Source organism: Alosa sapidissima, chromosome 2 (assembly GCF_018492685.1).
Source record: "Alosa sapidissima isolate fAloSap1 chromosome 2, fAloSap1.pri, whole genome shotgun sequence".
Taxonomy (NCBI): domain Eukaryota; kingdom Metazoa; phylum Chordata; class Actinopteri; order Clupeiformes; family Clupeidae; genus Alosa; species Alosa sapidissima.
Window position 1 is genome coordinate 22,219,525 of NC_055958.1, and position 19,081 is coordinate 22,238,605.

General features: G+C 48.0%; 1 protein-coding gene across 2 annotated transcripts in view; it reads left to right on the plus strand.

Annotated features, from left to right (window-relative positions):
- LOC121703124 (ATP-binding cassette sub-family C member 4-like) overlaps window positions 1-19,081 on the plus strand; it is a 44,952-nt gene that overhangs the window by 16,479 nt on the left and 9,392 nt on the right. For both annotated transcript variants that reach the window (XM_042084233.1, XM_042084234.1), the window contains 7 exons: window positions 6,526-6,605; window positions 14,163-14,313; window positions 15,113-15,232; window positions 15,513-15,623; window positions 15,737-15,837; window positions 16,225-16,416; window positions 18,889-19,044. In XM_042084233.1, coding sequence (XP_041940167.1) covers window positions 6,526-6,605; window positions 14,163-14,313; window positions 15,113-15,232; window positions 15,513-15,623; window positions 15,737-15,837; window positions 16,225-16,416; window positions 18,889-19,044 — 911 coding nt within the window. The remainder of the gene's footprint in view (window positions 1-6,525; window positions 6,606-14,162; window positions 14,314-15,112; window positions 15,233-15,512; window positions 15,624-15,736; window positions 15,838-16,224; window positions 16,417-18,888; window positions 19,045-19,081) is intronic.

Below are 19,081 nucleotides of genomic sequence, written 5' to 3' on the forward strand. Positions count from 1 at the left end.
TGGAAATTAGTTCCAGGAGATTCAAGCTGTGTCTGTGCTATTGTAGATAATCACCACTAGAGTGCAGCCTGTTATTGAGACATTTTCATGATAAGAACAGGGCCATAGATTATTCTGAAATGAGCACCCATGCTTGTTCTTGTAATTATCTGCCACATCTCAGGCACCCGAAAAGTAGTAGCGTGAGTCAAAAAGCCGAAGCATTTATAAATGAAGTGCTGGAGCTTTTTTTGCAGTTCATATTTGGAGAGGTGGCTGTCATGCTTGGTATTGAATGAGAAAAGTGATACATTTCCGTTCATTATCTTTCTTACACTGCTGTGCCAAATAGACACAGCTCTATCAACTCCATCAAGTCTTTATTTGGAGGTCCAGAATCTAATGGATCTGTATGGAGCCTTTGATAAGCAATGACAGGTTCTCTCATTCATCTGTTTGACAAAGCCAGACTTCTGATTTTGTCACGTTCATGAAAGACATGTTGACATGTTTAAGTAGATCTCATAGCAACCACTAGTCTGACACCACCACACACATGTGTACACATGCACAACAGCCAACTCAAGTGCCACAAACAGCAACTGTGCTCTGTGTTTCTTTTGGAAATGTGTGTGTGTGTGTATTCTATTTTTGTGTTATCTATTAGCTGTGAACTGGGACAAAAAAAGACAAACAGTAAAGCTGAATGACTAGTGTTTGTGGTAGATCTTGGAAATAGCAAGCTGTTTGCCTTGCAGAGGTGGGTAAACTGAAGTTCATTTGTGCTCAGTGACATATCAGAACTCCTAGATTATTTCATTAGCTTTGTAGGCTGTAGCCGTTTGGACAGAGTGACAGAGGACAGATGGACGCAATCTTAAAACTGAGCAAACGCCACAGGCACGGTTACTGAGTCGAAAGGTTTTTTCCCCTTCTGATTCTGGCAGCCCCACTTGGACAAACATTGTACAGTATACACCAGAGCCTGTTGAGGATCTCTGACTTTGTAATGTAAGCTTTTATTTGCTGTTAAAAGTCATGTCAGTCATCACACGGGGGACACTTTCCTGGAATGTAAGTTATAATTGATTCAGTTGTTTTGTTCCCCTGCTTTGTTCTGCTGTCAGTGTATGATTGCTCTAGACTAATCTTTAGATAGGGGCACAACAGAATCTGGTTCACGGCTCACAGCACTCAACAGGAGGGCGACACCTATTAGTATAGCAGTAATGAGTCATAGCCCAGGCTGAATGAAACAAGCATGATTTCTGGGTGTTCAGATCCTTGTGGCTTTTCCACAGCTTTCAGGCAGCGGTGTTGTGATGAAGGATGGTTTCAGTTGGATGTTTATTATGCAAACAGTCCTGGGCTTAAACTCTGAGCTTGTGTTTTTCCTTCCGAGCCACTCTGGTACCTGATGGCTTATCTGGGGTGTGTCTCCAGCTAATCTGCACATGGGCAGGGCACTCCAATAGACTTTTAATAGTCTTTTATGCCGTGCTAAGGGTAGTAAATGATAAGTCTAACAGCTATTGACGTTCAGTGCCTTTGTGCTTGTTATTACTTCCAACTGGCGCAAGAGCCAGGCCAGTAGTTTGTACAAGGAGGGAGTTACATGTTCATGTACAATTACATGTACCCAACACAAACTAATAAATGTAAGCAACGACATGCCATTCTAGTGACCCCGTTTGTACTCTCATGTCTGAAGTAATATCCCAGTCGTCAGTAATTACTATAGCTGTCTTGTTGCCAGCAGTACTTGTAATTCATGTGGTGGTATTTGTGTTGTCTTATTTTGTCTTTGTTTCATTGACAATTTGGTGAGTGGAAGGAAAGCAGGCTATTGTCACGCTTGCCTGTGTGTTGCCACTACAGAGTGAGTAATGCACATATAATTGTGCTCGCATTGTGTAGGATTTGACAACTGTTTACACTTGTAAGCGATATGGTATGCTGCTGTTAAGCATGCTGTGAGTGTGTGTGTGTGTGTGTGTGTGCTACTCTGTTGGCTGCTGTCTTTTCAGGGCTAAAAGGTTAGTGTTTCACAAATGTTGGCTCAGTCATGTTCTATATGTGTGTGCTAATCATTGATGACTGATGACTGATGATGGATGGAGGGGCATTGTGAGGCTGTCGCACAGCTTTGCGTTTGTGGCAGCACACTGTTTGACTGGGCTTTGATACAGTATGTACTCAGCAGTGTGAAGAGTGACTTGATTAAAGGCAGCACAAAACGTGTTGGCAGAGTCCTGTTTTTGAAGAGCTTTGAGAGTTTCTGGACATTTGAAGGTGTATTGGGTGGCTGGGAGTCTTTTGGATTTGCCATGCTGGTGTGGAAAATATTCCTTCAGACAGAAAAGAATATTCTTTATTCCGACAGAAAATAAAAATGAAAATTTCTATTCAAGCCCCCTGTTACAGAACTGTGACCAGCGTGTAGCAGTTGATCCCTCAGTATTTTAGTGCTATTGAGCTGGCTAATCCCTGTCGCTATATTAGACCCAAACCTTCGCCGGGTCCCATGTCGTTACTAGTTTTGGCATCGAATGCAGGATAAGCTCGTGGAGCCTCAGGCTCTTGGAGGCTGGCGTAGCTGTAGACGTGAGACCCCAGGGGTGCGTGGGGCTGGCTCTGCCTCCGCACACGTGCGCTGATGGAGCTGAGGGCTTATGTTTTACAAAGTCAAGGCCTAATTGCCTTCACGGAGGCATAACCGCTCTCACCTCTATATTTTTGCTGCACTTGCTACCTGTGAGCAAGTGGATGGAAGTGTTGCAGTGAGGAAGAGATGCTATCAGGGCAAGTAGTGTGTGTGTGTGGAGGGGTGGAGGCGGGAGTGTAAATTGAATGTGGAGGTAGAGGCATCACTGAAGCTGTGTGTGTGTGTGTGTGTGTGTGTGTGTGTATGCAGGAGTGTGTGTGTGTGTGTGTGTGCAGGTGTGTATGCATGCGGTGCAGCTGATAGGACTCCCCTCCACTTGCAACTTCCTCCATTTAATTGCATGAAAGGGAGCGCCAGGAGATTGCTGGGCCCTGGCAGCACGGGCGGGGAGAATGGATTTGGAATGTATTAGGGCCGGCAGCACGAGGTGCTCGTTGCACGTGTGGGGGGCCCACCGGGAGCCCGCAGGTGAAGCCCCAGTCTCTTCCTGCCTCCTCCCCGCTCCTCCTCCTCCTCTGCCCCCCCCATCCCCTCCCCTCCCGCCCTGAAAGAACGGGGGCCCAGCCGGCCGCCCCTCGCCCCCACGCCGTGTGCAAGAGCCTGCCCCGCTTATCTAGATGATGACAGGGAACTGCGATTCGTCACACACCGACACACACACACACACACACACCCTTCTTGTGTATCTACCTCAAATGGTCCATCGTGGCTGCTGCCGCACCCCAGCCGAAGCCTTAGTGTCCGTGCGGTTAAGGGACTGGGAGAGGAGAGGAGCAGGGGGGTTGGTGTCACCGTCCAGGTGTCCACCCCAGCATGTGGCTGTCCACATCCCTTCTTGTGCCTGAAAAGTGATGCAAGTCACACCTGGGGGTCCCTAAGCCGCCAGGAGCAGTCTGATGCCGAGCCGGTCAGTCGGTGCCTTGAAATGTGTCCACCGTCAGCACACAATAGGCTGTGTTGTTAACAAAACTTTAGGTGATGGAAGCCTTTGTCATTGTCCTGTCTTACCTCATAGGCACATCCATGCATCCAGACCCTTTGTGTAACGGCATAGCTGAAACCTATCTAGTCTGTATGGTCTGACAGGTGCATAAAAGCCCCCTCGCCTCGCCTCTGTTTAGGCAATATGATAGATGAGTGAAGCTCTCAGCTTATAGTCTATACAGTGTCTTCTGAATAGCCTGCAATGGCAATGATGTAATCATACGTAATGTATCGTCGAGCCCGAGTGCATTGTGCTCCTGTTCACTGTGGATTTAGGTCAGGAGTGGCTTAGACGTCAACACTTATATATAAATTTCAAGGATAAACAGTTGGCTGCAATCAGACAAATAATTCCCTGTATTTGAAATGGAGTAGGGAGCCCTTCTCAAAGAAATGGCAACTGTGGCAGACGTCGCTTATGATGGGGCCTTCCCCTTAGGAGATCTGCCCGCGAAAGGGCCACTCACACTGTGAATAAGATTAGTCTGCCTCTGAGTGAACAACGTGCTTACGCCACTTGACTTTGAATCAGGTCTGATTTTTTATTTTTTTTTATGCGGCGTTGCCATCGCCTGGTCGTGGGCGAATAATGTGCCGGCTGGGGTTTTCCTGCGATGGCTGTTATGGAAAGCTGCCGCTTGTCTGCTTGCGCGGGTGCCGGTGAGGATGCGTGGCGCTCGGGATAAAGCTGTAAGCTGCTTACGGCCGTGGAGGGCTGCGATTACAGGGCCCACTGCCGCGGACGACACTGCCGTCGTCCGGAGGAGTTTTAGGTCAGCGCCCTCCGCACCTTTGTCCCCCCCAGAAGTGCTCTGTGACACGTCCCCGCGGACTCCTCCCTGACCTGGGAACAGTTCTGCCTCTGTTGCCTCTGCTGCCGTTTCCCATTTGCTCATTTGTGTACTGTGGCCATGGGGTATCAGACACTCGTCAGGTGCGGCCAGTTATCTGTCCTGACAGGGGGCTCGACTGCTACCTGGTCAGACTATAGACCTCCTCCTGCACTGGTGCTCCAATTTACGGAGAGCCCTTATCAGTGAGATAAGAGAACAGGCTGCTAATTTGCCTTCCTTTGAAGCTTTAGAAATCAGCACAGGACTGGAATTGTCTCAGGCTAAGGGCATGTAGCATATTTTATACTGCAGAACTGAAACAGTAGCGGTAACTGTAATATATTCATCTGGTAGTAAGGTGCTGGTATTTTTAAATAAGTGGAGGATAATTCTGTTATTGTAGATTTAACGGCTCACCTGAAACAATTTACATTTTTGAGCTTATTGGTCCATTTCATAAAACTGTTTTGAACTGTTTTTTCAATGATTCACCGTTCGCAACACAGTAGTTCCCACAGAATTTAATTCTACATTTGTGGTGGTAGGTGACGGGGGGAGTTCACAATTTTGAACAAATATGGGCAATGTGGTTATGATGCTAATGCATTTAATCACGATTTAGCCAGTCATCTTCTATGCCAACAACAATCCTTGCTGGATTTTTAATGTTTTCTTTAAACGTGCATGCAGGTTTGTTGAGGGACAGAGACACAAGGAGAGGCTGTGCAAAGGTGCACATAGCTCTACAATGAGGATTTCATCCCATTTAAGTAGTACAACATAGAAAATCATTGTGTGGTGGTCAGTGTTGACATTGTGGTGGGCTGCCACAAATAAGTCAATGTATTGGAAACACTGCAACGTTGTGACCAAGTCAAAGTTGCCCACCACCACAGAAGCCCAAGGCTTTTGGGTCTACATGATTAGCTGTAGGCCTCTGATGGGAGCCTCTAGCGTGTCCTTGCCCATCTCGAGCTGGTCAACTGTGGCTTTCAGCAGTCGGGGGGAGAGCGGCTTCTCTCCTCTTCTCTCTTCTCCTCTCCTCTCCTCTCCTCTCCTCTGCTCCGCTTGGCTCGGCTCTCACGGCCTGGCCCAGACGCACAAGAGCCATGCTCAGGCCGTGCCAGCCCTCTTGGCCTGCAGATCTGGGTCTGGCCTGCGAGCGAGCGAGCGAGCGCTCCTGCGGTTAATGCTTTCTCAAGAGGCAGCTGCAGAGTAATCTTATGTGGTCTGGGAGCAGGGGAACAAACTTGTTTTTTTTTTTTTCTCCTTCCTTTTTTTTTGCTTTCTAAAGACTGGGATAAAAGGCCAGCGGAACACCTGCACAGCCTCGTCTCGGATAGTGAGCACCTGAGCAGATTGGAGGCAAATCAATTAACGTCATTGACTCTGCCAGTGAGGGTAGGGAGGCAGGTATGGAGCCTGTGTTCCCTCTTTGTTCCCAAACAAAAGGGTCCCCAACATATTCATCTGAGAGTAGGGCAGCCTTTGTGCAACAGAGACCAAATAATGATTCATTGTTTAATCTAGATAAGACCCTCTATTTGTCCATCTGATATTGCCTTGAATGTATACAAACTGTTAATATGACTACCACTTAAGTAAGAGATTGGTTTCAGTGGAAGCAGCTGACCGCCACTGGTAAACCCCGAGCTGTCGTTGAGTAACGTATTGTTTGGCGGGTAAAGGAAGCTCATGGATAAGAGTGTGAGGTTGCGATGTGCCATTGATATTACCTAATTGTACAGGAAGCACATTTAAGGTCAGCCTTGATAAAATGTTTATCTCAAATGTTTAAACTTCACTGGAACAGATCCACCAGCTTGCCCTTTGCTTGTTGTCATACCTGTGTTTTCAGGCTGTCCTGTGTGTGTGTGTGTGTGTGTGTGTGTGTGTGTGAGAGTGAGAGAGAAGATTTAGTCATTTCAAATTCAGTCATGTATACAGAGTCTAGGTCTAATATTTAAAATGATGAGCTGAGGTGAAAAGTGGAGCCGATGTCTTGATCAACAAGGCCCATTCACTGCTAATCTCCTGTGTTCCTGTCTGTTCTGTCCACCTTAGGTAGAGTCCTCAACCGCTTCTCTAAGGACATTGGCCATCTGGACTCTCTCCTGCCGTGGACGTTTGTGGATTTCATCCAGGTGAGTTGCACCTCGGCAGGTTTTCTGGGCTGCCGTTGCTGCCGGCGTGGCGGAGGCCATTTCATGCCTGGCTAGGCCTGCTTTGTGGCCCGGCTCTCCTAATCTGGAAACAATTACTCTGGGATTAGCGGCCTGCGCGGCCCAGCGCCTGCCTGCACAGATTTAATAAAAAGTGCCGGCGCGCCATCACGTCGGGCCAGAGGGGGTGTGGCCCGCTGCCGTTACCGTGGCGGACGAGAGCGTACAGGAAGAGGGCGAGTGGCCGACGGGCAGAGCGCGGGGGAGCAAGGTGTTTACGGCGGCGACACACAGCGCCGGACGTGCCCGGGGGACGGGCAAGGAGACGCTCAGTGGGGACCAGGCTGCTGGGAAGCTGATACAGGAGCCGGACTAGCGGCAGGGAAGGAACATAAAGGAATATCAGAAGATAACAGGGGCAGCATGAGCCACGATAGCAGAAGAGAAGAAGGGCTTTGGTGTGGGGGGGGGGGGTCACTGACGCATTGGACTGGAACTTTTGAAAGATGACTGCACCTTCTCACAACACGTCTATTTTCTCTCTCTTTTTCTCTCTCCTTCCTCTCTTTCTCTCCCTCTCTTTTATTTCAGTCCATCGCTCTCCCTCTCTCTCTCTCTCTGTCTCCTCCACTGTTGGTTGGTCGGCCTGAGGGCCCTCGGTGGCACCTGGCCAGCTAACGTTACCAAATGCCACGGCAAAACACCAGCACCAATCATGTCCCGCGATAAAGCGGCAGAAGACGAGCCGGCCCGTGTAGCCTGCGCCACAAAGGGGGGGAATGTTTGCCGCTCGGTCCGAGGCAGAGCAGCAGGCGTGGCTCCTCTGCCGGGGCCACAGAAAAGAACAAAGGCGGCCTGAAAACGAATCTCCCCGCCACAATGCCTGAGTGATGTTTGTGGCAGATACCAATCTCACACGAGACAAAGGCCATCTTAAATTGTGAACGCACAAAAGATCATATGCACAAAGGGCCTTTTTCTGTTTCCTCTTCTGTGTGTGTGTGTGTGTGTGTGTGTGTGTGGGCATAGTTTTAATGATCAGGAGGATCAAAACCAAGTCTTAAAGTCCCTGAAAGTAGGATAGAGGGTGCACAGGAAAAGTCACAGGAAAACAGAAAAACAATAAAAAATAGTGTGATTGGTCAACTTATTATCTGGGAAGTTATTAGAGAAATAAGCCACGTGTTCTGAGGATCTCAGAGAAATCTAGTCTGGATACTGTCACATTTTTTGGCCCTTTTGTGTCAACCGTCTCCACGTTTCTGCATGTTAATAGCACTTGGAGACAGAGATCAATGATGTACCTATGCTACAGTCTGGCTTTTGCTGATTTGAAATGACTGGTCAAAAGAAGCTCGGAACAAAGCCAATTACCTCTCTGTGTGCACTATATGTACGGTGGCACATTGTTTATGCACAATGTGCTCTTTTGCCGCAATAGAAATCATGGGGCCATTGTGGATGGGACAAAAGTGGCATCATTTGGACAAAGTGCTTTTGTTTGCTGGCCTTTCTGTGGCTTGTTTGCAGGTGCCTTTTATGGAACTCTCTTTAATTCTTTCAGGAAGGAAGATTTTCCCTTCTCTTTATGAAGGTATTAGCTGGACAGAAAGGCTGCTGATCCTGCCCATTGTGGCGCGCTTCGTGCAGGGACATTTTCCAACAGTCATTGTTTAAATGGTTGTCAGGGAGAATAAAGTGAAAGTTCATAAACAATGCCCTAACTGCTCTATCTCCCACAGTAGGGAGAGGCCTTTTCTCTGTGTGGGGATTTGCATCTGAGCCACGCTCTTTATGCAGGAGTTAGCACTCTAGTGCTCTCCGGGCCCCCTTGCTGCTCTAATGGGGTGAGGCCCTCAAGTGGGCAGAGGCTGGGTACGTCCAAAAAGCCATATTTCTTCCCCGGGTCTCGTTTATCTGCAATTTAGGATATTGAAAAAGTGCCCTGGCTCTCCCCTCTTTATGTTGGGTGGACAAAGGAAGAAATGTCAATTAAAAGCACCTCAGGCACTGGCAATAGTTCCCTTTTGTCTGGACTTGACCTTTAAATCCCAGGTTGCCTGTGTTGTCAGCAAGTGGATCCTAAAGGGTGTGAAGACAATTGAGGGAGAATACCAGGGCGTGCTGGAAGGGGGTTGGCGCTTTGAATGGACGGGTCCCCCTGCGAGAGCTCTTGACCATGCCACACTGCTAACTGTGGGGTCCCCCCACACACTCCACACCATCACACTACTCGTCATCAGCACACCAGCTAGGGCTTCCATCTCACACCCACACCACCGCCGCAGCCAAGTCAAGTGACCAAAAACTTTTCAGAGGCAACTCTTTGACACACACACACACACACACACACACACACACACGCACACACACACACACACGCACACACACGCATAATCACCTGCGATGGTACTCTGTCATATTATGCGCAGGAGCTCTATTATGGTGTTGGTAAGATGATCGAGCGCTAGCCCCTGGTCATTCATGGTGATCTATCTGCATGGCATGTCGGGGAGAACAGGGGGCGGCATGTGACTGAGGCAGTCTGAAGACGCTCACATGTGAGACGGCCTTTGTTGGGGGAACACTGACGGGTGTGACCGTGTGTGTGTGTGTGTGTGTGTGTGTGTGTGTGTGTGTGTGTGTGTGTGCGTGTGCTTTGCCCTGCATTGTGTCGCCGGGACTCTCCAGCCGCTCCATGGGGACATGAGAATGGCTGACGTAAACCTGGAGAGGAGCAGGATGGGGTTTCACCCATCCCTTAGACACCTGTGGCAAACTGAGTGTGTATTTGTGTGTGTGTTTGTGTGTGTGTGTTTTTGTGTGTGTGTGTGTTTGAGGTTAGGTGAAGAAGAATGCCCCTGCTCTAGGCTGCACAGTGCACACATCACACAAGACACAGAAGAGGAGCCGGCCTGGTGTGATACCTCTACACCACAGATGCCTCCGCTGGCCATTGTGTTCTGACACATCCATTGTCTGCTTTGGCTGAGAGAAAGAAGGAAAATAAGCAGATTTTGTATAAGTATGAAAAAGGAGAGTTGGGCTGTTTAATTGAGCATTTTGTTTTTGTGGAGACTGATATCGTCCATCACTAATATCGATGTGCATAGTTACTTCTATGTGTGCATTTGGCCTGTGTTTGAATGCTATAGTTTTATATTATTTATAATAATATAATATATAATTTATATTATTTTCTTAGTTCAGCTGAACAGAGAGAGACACTCAACTCTAACTGTGGCCTAGTTGTACATATGCATCTCTGTGCACTCCCTGCATCCATTGATTTGTGTGTAAATGAGTGTGTTTGTGTTTGTGCATGTGTGCGTGAGTGTTTGTTCCTAAGTAACCCGAGCTGGGCGCTGAGTCAGAGGCTCTCTCTCTCAGCGCTGCTGTGTGTCTCCTCCTTATGGCGCTGGTGATGGCCACTGGCCCCTGGTGAAAAGCCTCCAGCGTCTGTGTGGTCTGTTTTGGCACGGCCGCCCGGCCCCCACATACCTCGCATAGCCCGAGCCGAGTGGAGCTGCCCCACTGGCCCACTGGCACCGGCCGGGCACCGTGGAAATGCGCTGCCCCTCCGTGCACAGCCAGGTCCCGCCAGTCGGACGGCAGGGGTGAGAGCTGGGCAAAAATCACACCACAGACCCCCAGCAGAGGGTGAATTAAAAGACAGGGGCCTGATAAAATGGCCCTGAATATGTTAGGGAATACAACATGAAATAAGGGGAGAGCTTTGTTGCTTTGAGCTGTTTCCTTCCTGTTCTGCTTGAAATGGTGTGTGTGTGTGTGTGTGTGTGTGGGTGTGTGTGTGTGTGTGTGTGTGTTGTGGCATGTAGGTACACAGGGTCTGAGGCAGCTGTTTGGGCTGTGGGAGGCTTGTGATTTATAAGAAAGAGAGAGTGCATTTCAAAGCCTTTCTCTTATTTCCAAGATGGGGGGTGGAAATCAGCAGCTTGACTGAGCCCAAATAAGTGACTTCTTCTACCTTTTCACAGGACACAAAGGCCTAATCCTGGGACTACTTGAGCCACCAATGTAGACAGTGACCGAGACCACCGCAGAATGTGTCAGGCCCTCCTTGTGGTATACAAAAAGCACATTGACTGCAGCTTTATGAAGTGAAAATGGCCCAGAAAGGGAAAAAGTGAAGGAGGTGTCCACAGTCATTTCTCCCAAAGAAAAGCCTCAGCATCTGGGCATTTAGAGCCCAAAGAAAGGCCGAGAACACTGGAGAATGGACTGGGTCACTCCCATTGTGGCCAGCTGAAAGTGGAACGGCCTTCATTTGTTTCAGTACCACTGACCCCTATATTTTATTGTGCCACCCTGTCAGGGAAAGTGTGTGTTGTTTGAGAAAAGGGACAAAATTCCAGCGATTTTTTTTTTTTTTTTTTTTTTTTCCTCCTCTCCCGGCTCCTTCTTTTTCTGTCTTTTTTTCAGTCTTTTTAGCTGTCGTTTTTTTCGCCCTCACTTCCCGTTTTGTTTGAGTTTTTTCCCAGCGGTGGCTCCTCTCTTAGACACGCCGTGCACTGACAGCGCATAAAGGGAGGATGAAAAAAGAAACTAAACGAGTGGAAGGACTACACAGATCCCCTCATGTCCGGGGGGATGTTTAATTGTAGGGAAATGTTTACGTTCCGCTGTTGGAACAACAGGCCTTATCAGTGGTGAGCACAAATATAGCAATTAACTTCAATTTTCTGAATTTATTTGTACATCAAAGACCCGATCGGTATCACCTACAAAATAAAGCAATTTAGGGTCAGTGGAGATGTGAATGGTCTTTAGCTGCACCAGTACGCCCTGTGTGCCTGAATGGCCGAATCGCATGCCTACAGAAGCTGCCTTTTCTTGCTAAGCGGCAATTAGAGGTAATGCTTTATTTATACTGTTTACATACAAAAGCTTTTATGCACTTTTATGTGCGGCAGGCTTCGGATCGGGGAGTAGTCTGTCCTGAGGGGGCACCAGCGAGGGTGGGTCATGTGATGGGGGGTCCGGGGGGTCAGGCGGGCCGTAATCGCTCCTCATCAGTGCATGGTGTGGGTGGGGGCCGTGGTCTTTTTGTCCGATACTGCCGCGATAAGCGGCGGCCCAGGCAAACGGATCACATCAAACAAGGGTGGTGGCGACGGCAGGGCTCCTGGGAGCAGAGGCGCGGTGAAGGAGGCCGGACTCCTAGGAAATGACTCCAGCCGCGAGCGTTTCCCCTCAGATGACCTGCGCTGTCCGACAACATTCCCCGTCTGAGACTGCACCGAGCACCGGCCTGTGGTCAGAGGCTCAAGGCAGTTTCACTCATGTACTTGAACCCTTTTCAAGCCAATTCAGTCTTGAGTCTTGACTAGTTCATTTGCAAGAGCATCTCTTCTCACCTCTAGTTAAAAAATATCTATAGTATAGAGTCTTTATTGTCCTATAAGGACATTCTTTTTCACACATATCATTCTTATTATATTCCATGCAGGATATCCACAGCCTCATACATATAACATATAACATGTAACACACCCCATACCCCCCTCTCCCAAGTTTCCCTCCCTGGTGTTTATTTAGGATGCTGATGGTAATGATGCAGAGCTTGGCCTCTTTGCCCATACAGGTCATGTTTGTAGCCCAACCGTCTTCTCCCTCGTGGTCCAGATTGAAACTTGTGTAGTGTGAAATTCTGCAGGATCAGTTGTGCTGGGGTAGGTTCCCCCGCGCGCGCGCTTCCTGATTGTGCTTGCTCCACTGCTGCGATTCCAAGCCTGGTAATACCCTCTTATCTGTGCTGTAAACCGAATTGAGGAGCTTTTCATCATGAAACCCACACTGAAAGTGATCATGCTTAAACGTGTGCCTAAGCACCTGATAACATCCGTAATTAAGGTGCTAAATTAAATTTTCATCTCTGAAGGCTAGTATGAGACCATTGAAAGTAACATGCTGATCTCAATCTCTCTCTCAGAAGCCCATCTCGTGGGTTGTCTTTAATTTCAGGGTTTGGGGTTTCAATTTTATCAGCTATCGGATGAATATGAAGTCTGTAGCAGTTAATATTTTGTGACTCGGGTTTTGGTGACAATGTTTGTTTAGGAAAGCTTGCACGTGATTGAAAAATCTCTCATTAATCTCTCATTTAGAACCATTGGTGATGGTATCTGCTGTGTTAGCTATTGGGGAATTTAAAGTATGCTATGAAAGATTTTGTATGGGATTGCATTTAGGAGACAAAGTGGTACGTTCTCTTATCTTGTACATTGCAATAATCACTATAGGTGAGAAATGTAGGCTACAGTAATTAGTTGGGGATGATCAGCTGGTGTGTGTGGCTGTGTTGACAGTCCTCTCTGTGGCTGTAGTTATATCCTAGTGCTGTGTCATGGCCACTGCCTCAGACTAGCCCTGGCCACTGAATTACAGTCCATGTGGTCAGTGGTCTGCTTGTGTCATGTATCCATTAGCAGAAGTGACGAGTCATGGTGTTATTGGAGCTGACTTGCGGCTCCTGTGGGGGCTCAGCAGACACCCACTGTATGGTATGAGCTCATCAAGTATGAGAGTGTGTATTCATGGGGCAGGCCCTCGTGGCCTGGGTTCACACCTGGGGAAGGTAAAAGTTAACCCGGGGTTGTAACCTTAAGCCAGGGCCTTCAGTGAGCTGGGGGAAACCACAGAGGAACAGTGGCTCAGGAACCATTGTTCCACCACCACAATGACCCTTGTGGCTGTGTCAGTCAACATTGGTTCATGTTGTCATGTACTTGGCCTGTATTTTTGGAGCTTTCACTGTGGAGGCAAAGAAATGGAATACTTAGAGTTCACCCATTAGCCACACACCATGGCATTGTTGTCTACTTTCTTTTGTGCTTAAGTCAGTAAGTTCTGGAAAGTTCTGTCTGTAAACTATTCTTTGGAGTTATTACAGGGCTCTTCATAATGCTGAAGAATGCTCCATTCACCTGAATGGGCCTTCCCCAATGTTCGGTGGTCTGCTATTTCTCAATAACGGACCATTGCTAAGTATAACAGACCGCTGTCAAGGAAAATGAGTTTTGTGCTTCTAATTTATGTCTTTCATATCACTACGCAAGCAAGGACTGGAACTTCACTCAAAAGGGAAAGCAGACAGTTCATCAGCTGTGTTCTAAAGAATGTTTGATTCAAGTTCAGCGTGTGTTGTTGCAAACTATTTGTTTCTCAGCAAAAACCACGATGAAACGGTAACAAATAGGCTATAGCCTAGGCTATGTAGGCTAAAGAGTCATATCGTGAGCAGTTTATTGTTTAGTTTTGGCAAGTAGCCGTGTAATAAGCGGGATAATGTATAGAACGCCGGTCATTATGGGGAAATGGGTCCCTTCAGGATGGAACAAGACCCCTCCCGATAATGACCGGCATTATCCCTTACAGTATGCAAGTAAGGGATGCAAGTACTGTTATGCAAGTACTACTGTAAGTTTGTGTGAGAATTAAATGGTGAATACTACTGAATTGACCCGAGTATGTCATGTGCTCATGTCTCTGTGTATTTCTCTCTCTCTGTATGTCCAGGTGTTTCTGCAGATCTTTGGTGTAATTATCGTCGCCTCTGTCATCATCCCGTGGATCCTCATTCCCATAATTCCCCTCCTTGCCGTCTTCCTGTATCTGCGGCGGTACTTCCTGCACACCTCCCGAGACATCAAGCGCCTGGAGTCCACAAGTACGAAAGCCTTCTCTCTCTCTCACTCTCTCACTCTCTCTCCCTCTCTCTCTCTCTCTCTCTCTTTCTCTCTCTCTCACTCTCTTTCTCTCTCTCTCTCTCTCTCTGCCACAGCTCTGCCCTGCACTGTTTGGGAAGCGAGTGAATAGAGAAAAAAGGCAAAAATGCAAATGAACCATTGAGAGGAGCCTGGGCCATTAGCATAAAGGCCAAAGGGTGGCCGTGGCCTAAAGTTTTGCCCACACACAGTCTCCTTGAGTGCTGCAGGTTCATGACACGCCAGACAAAGGCAGAAATGCCAGTGGGCATGGCCGGGGCATGGGAGGCAGCCGAACATCCTCCTCACGGGGAGCTACCATGCCAAAGGCTCAGGCCGGGCCTGAAGACGCCATAAAGGGGAAAATGTCCTCACACAAACCCAGCCTTCTTTCCTTTGTGTTTGGCTAATTGCTAATGAAAAGGGGGAACCGACTTTTATTCCCTCTTTCCCCGGCCTAGTGTGTTTCTCCATAGAGGAGTTAAAGGGATAGTTCACCCAGAAATGTGAATTTTCTCATTGTCCACTCCTGGCAATAGAAACACGTATTAGGTTTCTTTTGTCTGTGCAGCACCAAATGAGAAAGCAGAATGTTTATTTTTTGTTTATTAACTCCTTTTCAACATTAGGGAAATGAATAGTGACAGTGGTCACTGACATTTTATTGGAATGTGTTGGTTGTAAGAAAAAATTGCAAACAAATTGAAAAGTATATGTGAATAGCATTGCGTGTATGTAAACATGTGATGTGTTTGTCATCAGCCCGCAGTCCAGTGTTCTCCCACCTCTCCTCCTCCCTGCAAGGGCTGTGGACCATCCGTGCCTTTAAAGCTCAGGAGAGGTTCCAGCAGATGTTTGATGCACATCAGGACCTGCACTCTGGTCTGACCCTTAACTAGCTGTGTGTGTGTGCGTGTGTGTGTGTGTGTGTGTGTGTGTGTGTGTGCACCATTCTCAGTATGTACACTTTTTTTGTTGAATTTGTGCCATTCTTGTATTGTGCGCAAGCCATATTTTGTGAACTGCTGTCAGAAATGCGTAATTCATGCGTAGAAATGAATGAGTGTGTGTGTGTGTGTGATTGTGTGTGTGTATTGTCACCTAGTCCAATTTCCCAAATGTGACTGTGTGTGCCGTGATGTGAAACTGTCTTGTCTGTCAGAGGCCTGGTTTTTATTCCTGACCACCTCCCGTTGGTTCGCTGTGCGGCTGGATGGCCTCTGCTCCATATTCGTCACTATCACTGCCTTCGGATGCCTCTTCCTCAGAGACGGTAGGCACCCAGCACACAGCACACAGGGGACTCAAAGGGAACACAAGAGCGGGCTGGTGTGCTTGAGTGGCTGTGTGGAACGCAGCGCTTTATTTCTGCCTGCTCTCTGACAGACCTGGAGGCGGGAGGCGTGGGCCTGGCTCTGTCCTACGCCATCACCCTGGTCGGGATGTTCCAGTGGGGAGTGCGGCAGAGCGCAGAGGTGGAGAATATGGTACCAAGCACAAAATCCTCCGCATCTGTACTGAAGGAAATGAACAGCACAGAAATGTATTATTGTTAAATAAAGTGAAGTTATTTTTTTATCATGGGATTTGAAATGTGCAGATTGTTCATAGATTATATATGTCTGTCCAGTCAATTATTATTATTTGCATGAATGTATTGCCTGAATGTATTATTTGCATGTGGTGATCCATATCCCTCTCACTACAGTGGCGGTAGGGCTATTAGCATAGGAAAAGGATTCTTCATGCTGCAGCTATGTGATGGCACTAATAACCAAGACTTTCCCGCTAACATGGGTTCTAATGGAACAGCTGACATGGTTAATAGTGAACAGTGGCGGAATGCCATGTCATGTGTGTGTTGTGGTGTCCAGATGACGTCGGTGGAGAGGGTGGTGGAGTACACGGAGCTGGAGAGTGAGGCCCCCTGGGAAACCCAGAAGAGGCCCCCGCCAGAGTGGCCCCAGAACGGCCACATCACCTTCGACCAGGTGAACTTCTCCTACAGCAAGGACGGGCCCCTCGTGCTCAAGAACATCACAGCCACCATCAAGCCCACCGAGAAGGTCAGTTAGTCTTTCACATGGGAGCATCTTCATTTAAAAACTATGTATTGCTTAGGATACTATCTGTATCATACCAATTTTGTGTGTTTGACAAATTAATGTGTTAGAATTAAACAATTGAATGTGATGACTATTTAGATATTGCCACTCATCATTCTTTACTTTCTTTCCAGTCAGTATTCAAGAAAGCAGAGTGTTTTACTCAGAGCGTTTCCTCTCGTGTTCCGATATGTCCATGGGTGGCCAACGCAGATAGTGACCTCTGTGGTGTTTGTGGGTCCTGCACATTAATTATCTTCAGAAGTTGACACTGTGCATGCTGAGTCCACATGTTGCTGTTGACACCCTGGAGCAGACCTTGCCAATAGTCTTAGGGAAATGCATGCACTTTTAATATTCTGCTCCTTGGTGGAATTTAATCAATATGTGTGTAGAAGGTGTAATGTTGCTCTTTTCCATATGATGTCCCCTCCCCAAAATCAATTATTTAAGCAACTTATTATTGTGCTAAACGATCCCTCAGGAATATACAATTTATGATTCATGGAATACATATAATGCAATTAAGAGCGCTGGAGTGGATCCATTTGGTCTCATTAGCAATTTGCCGAGCGGTGACAGCTACAGTATGTGTTCACAATATGAAAGGAAACAACAAGCAGGGCGTGCGGCGTGGCGCTGCGTGGCGCCGCCATATAGAAAGAGTGAGGAGAGGAAACGCACGCCGATGGTGGAGGGGGAAACTGTAAAGGAAACAAGAGGGGGAGAGGAGGAGAGGAGGAGAGGAGGAGAGGACCCCCCGAGAGAGGAGGAGAAGAGGAGAGGAGGAGAAGAGGAGAGGAGGAGAGGACCCCCCGAGAGAGGGGGAGAGGAGGAGAGGAGGAGAAGAGGAGAGGAGGAGAGGACCCCCCGAGAGAGGAGGAGAGGAGGAGAAGAGGAGAGGAGGAGAAGAGGAGAGGAGGAGAGGACCCCCCCGAGAGAGGAGGAGAGGAGGAGAGGGGGAGAGGGGGAGAGGAGGAGAGGGGCATGACGGAGGGCTGAGATAAAGGGCTGAGGTGGAGAGCATTTAGCATGGTTGCGGTTGGCCAGGGCCAGCTGATTTCACAATGGATGGGCTGATAAATAGCAGGGTGGTGGAGGTGGTGGTGGAGGAGGAGGTGTGTGCCCTGGGGAGGGATCCTGCTCTGATGCTGAGGGGCTTTAGGGGCTTTGTGCAGCCGTATGGTCCTTCAGAGGCCTGGGAGCCAGTGGCAGAGCTGCTCTCAGACGTCCCCAGGTACACACGGCTATCTCACAGGGCCACTGCACCACTAACACCACCTGACCCCAGACAGTGGCAGAGAGAAGGCTGCCACCTCTTTGTGGCTCAAGTCTTTGAAATAGACAGGCTTCACAAATCCAGTGTTTATTTTTTTTGATATACTGTAGGTGTGACACGGCACCATCCAGGGCTGCAGACATATTTGTACATAGCAATGAATTAACAAAGTTAACACTGAAGCATTACATTACAGTATGTCAATGTTTGCAAAAACAAAAGCCAGCTACACTAGTTCAGGTCATATTACCAGAACATGCCATACCATGTCCATGTGGACAGCAGCGTAGTTTTACATACTGCATAATAATCTAGTGTTTCTCGTATAATAATCTGTAGTGTACCATTTCTCTGACAGGCTGTGAAAGAGACGCACAGTGTTACCACTGGTATGAATAGCACAGACAGAGATGATTGAGATCATCTTTGATACTTTTGATAGCTGTTGGAAAGTCTTCCTCCCCAACATTTCCATTTTAATATAACAAAAAAAATAAGATAACTCTTAGATTCTTGGATTAATTTGCCTTCTTCTGAGTCTTTTGTGTGGCTTTGTTAGTGTGCTGATTAGCCTGCTTTTGCTCTCTGGGTCTTCTGTCAGATTCAGATCCGCACAATATAGGGGTTGCGCACAGCAACTTTCAGGAGATTCATGCGGAACGCAAATGATAGCACCCTCAGAGGCCAAATCAGCAGAGGATGAGATAGCATCACATTCTTGTGGCTGAAACTTGCGAGCTCTTTTGCCTTTTTAATGTCAGATGTCTTTCGGGGTTGTCTCGTTTAACAACTGATGCGCTGATAGGAGCCAGCGGCCGGGATCTGGAGACGTCGGCACGTCTCCCGTGTTAGCAGTGCGCTGACAGATGGGCACAGGAGCAGGACGTGGAGAACAGGGACGAATACGAAGTGAAACTTCTGGAAGTTTCTTTACCCAGAAGCAGGGCCTTTACAGCAGGCAATACAAACACACTGATTATCTCTATAAAGTGCCCAGTTTATGGAGAACAAGTGAAAACAAGCTAAAGATTTTCTTTGTATTTATACGTATTCACTTGGTATAGTGAAGAGGCCAGTGTTGTCTGAACTAGGGGTGCACTGACCTATTGATCTGCGCATGTGTACCAACCCAAAGCTCCTGTGCTGTGTTGAAGGTGGGCATCGTGGGCAGGACAGGGGCAGGGAAGAGCTCGCTGGTCTCGGCCCTGTTCCGCCTGGCAGAGCCGCAGGGCAGGATCTCCATCGATGGCGTGCTGACCTCCGAGATCGGCCTTCACACCCTGCGCCAGAAAATGTCCATAATCCCACAGGTACTGCGCCATTGTTGCAGCTGCTCTGAACTTTGTT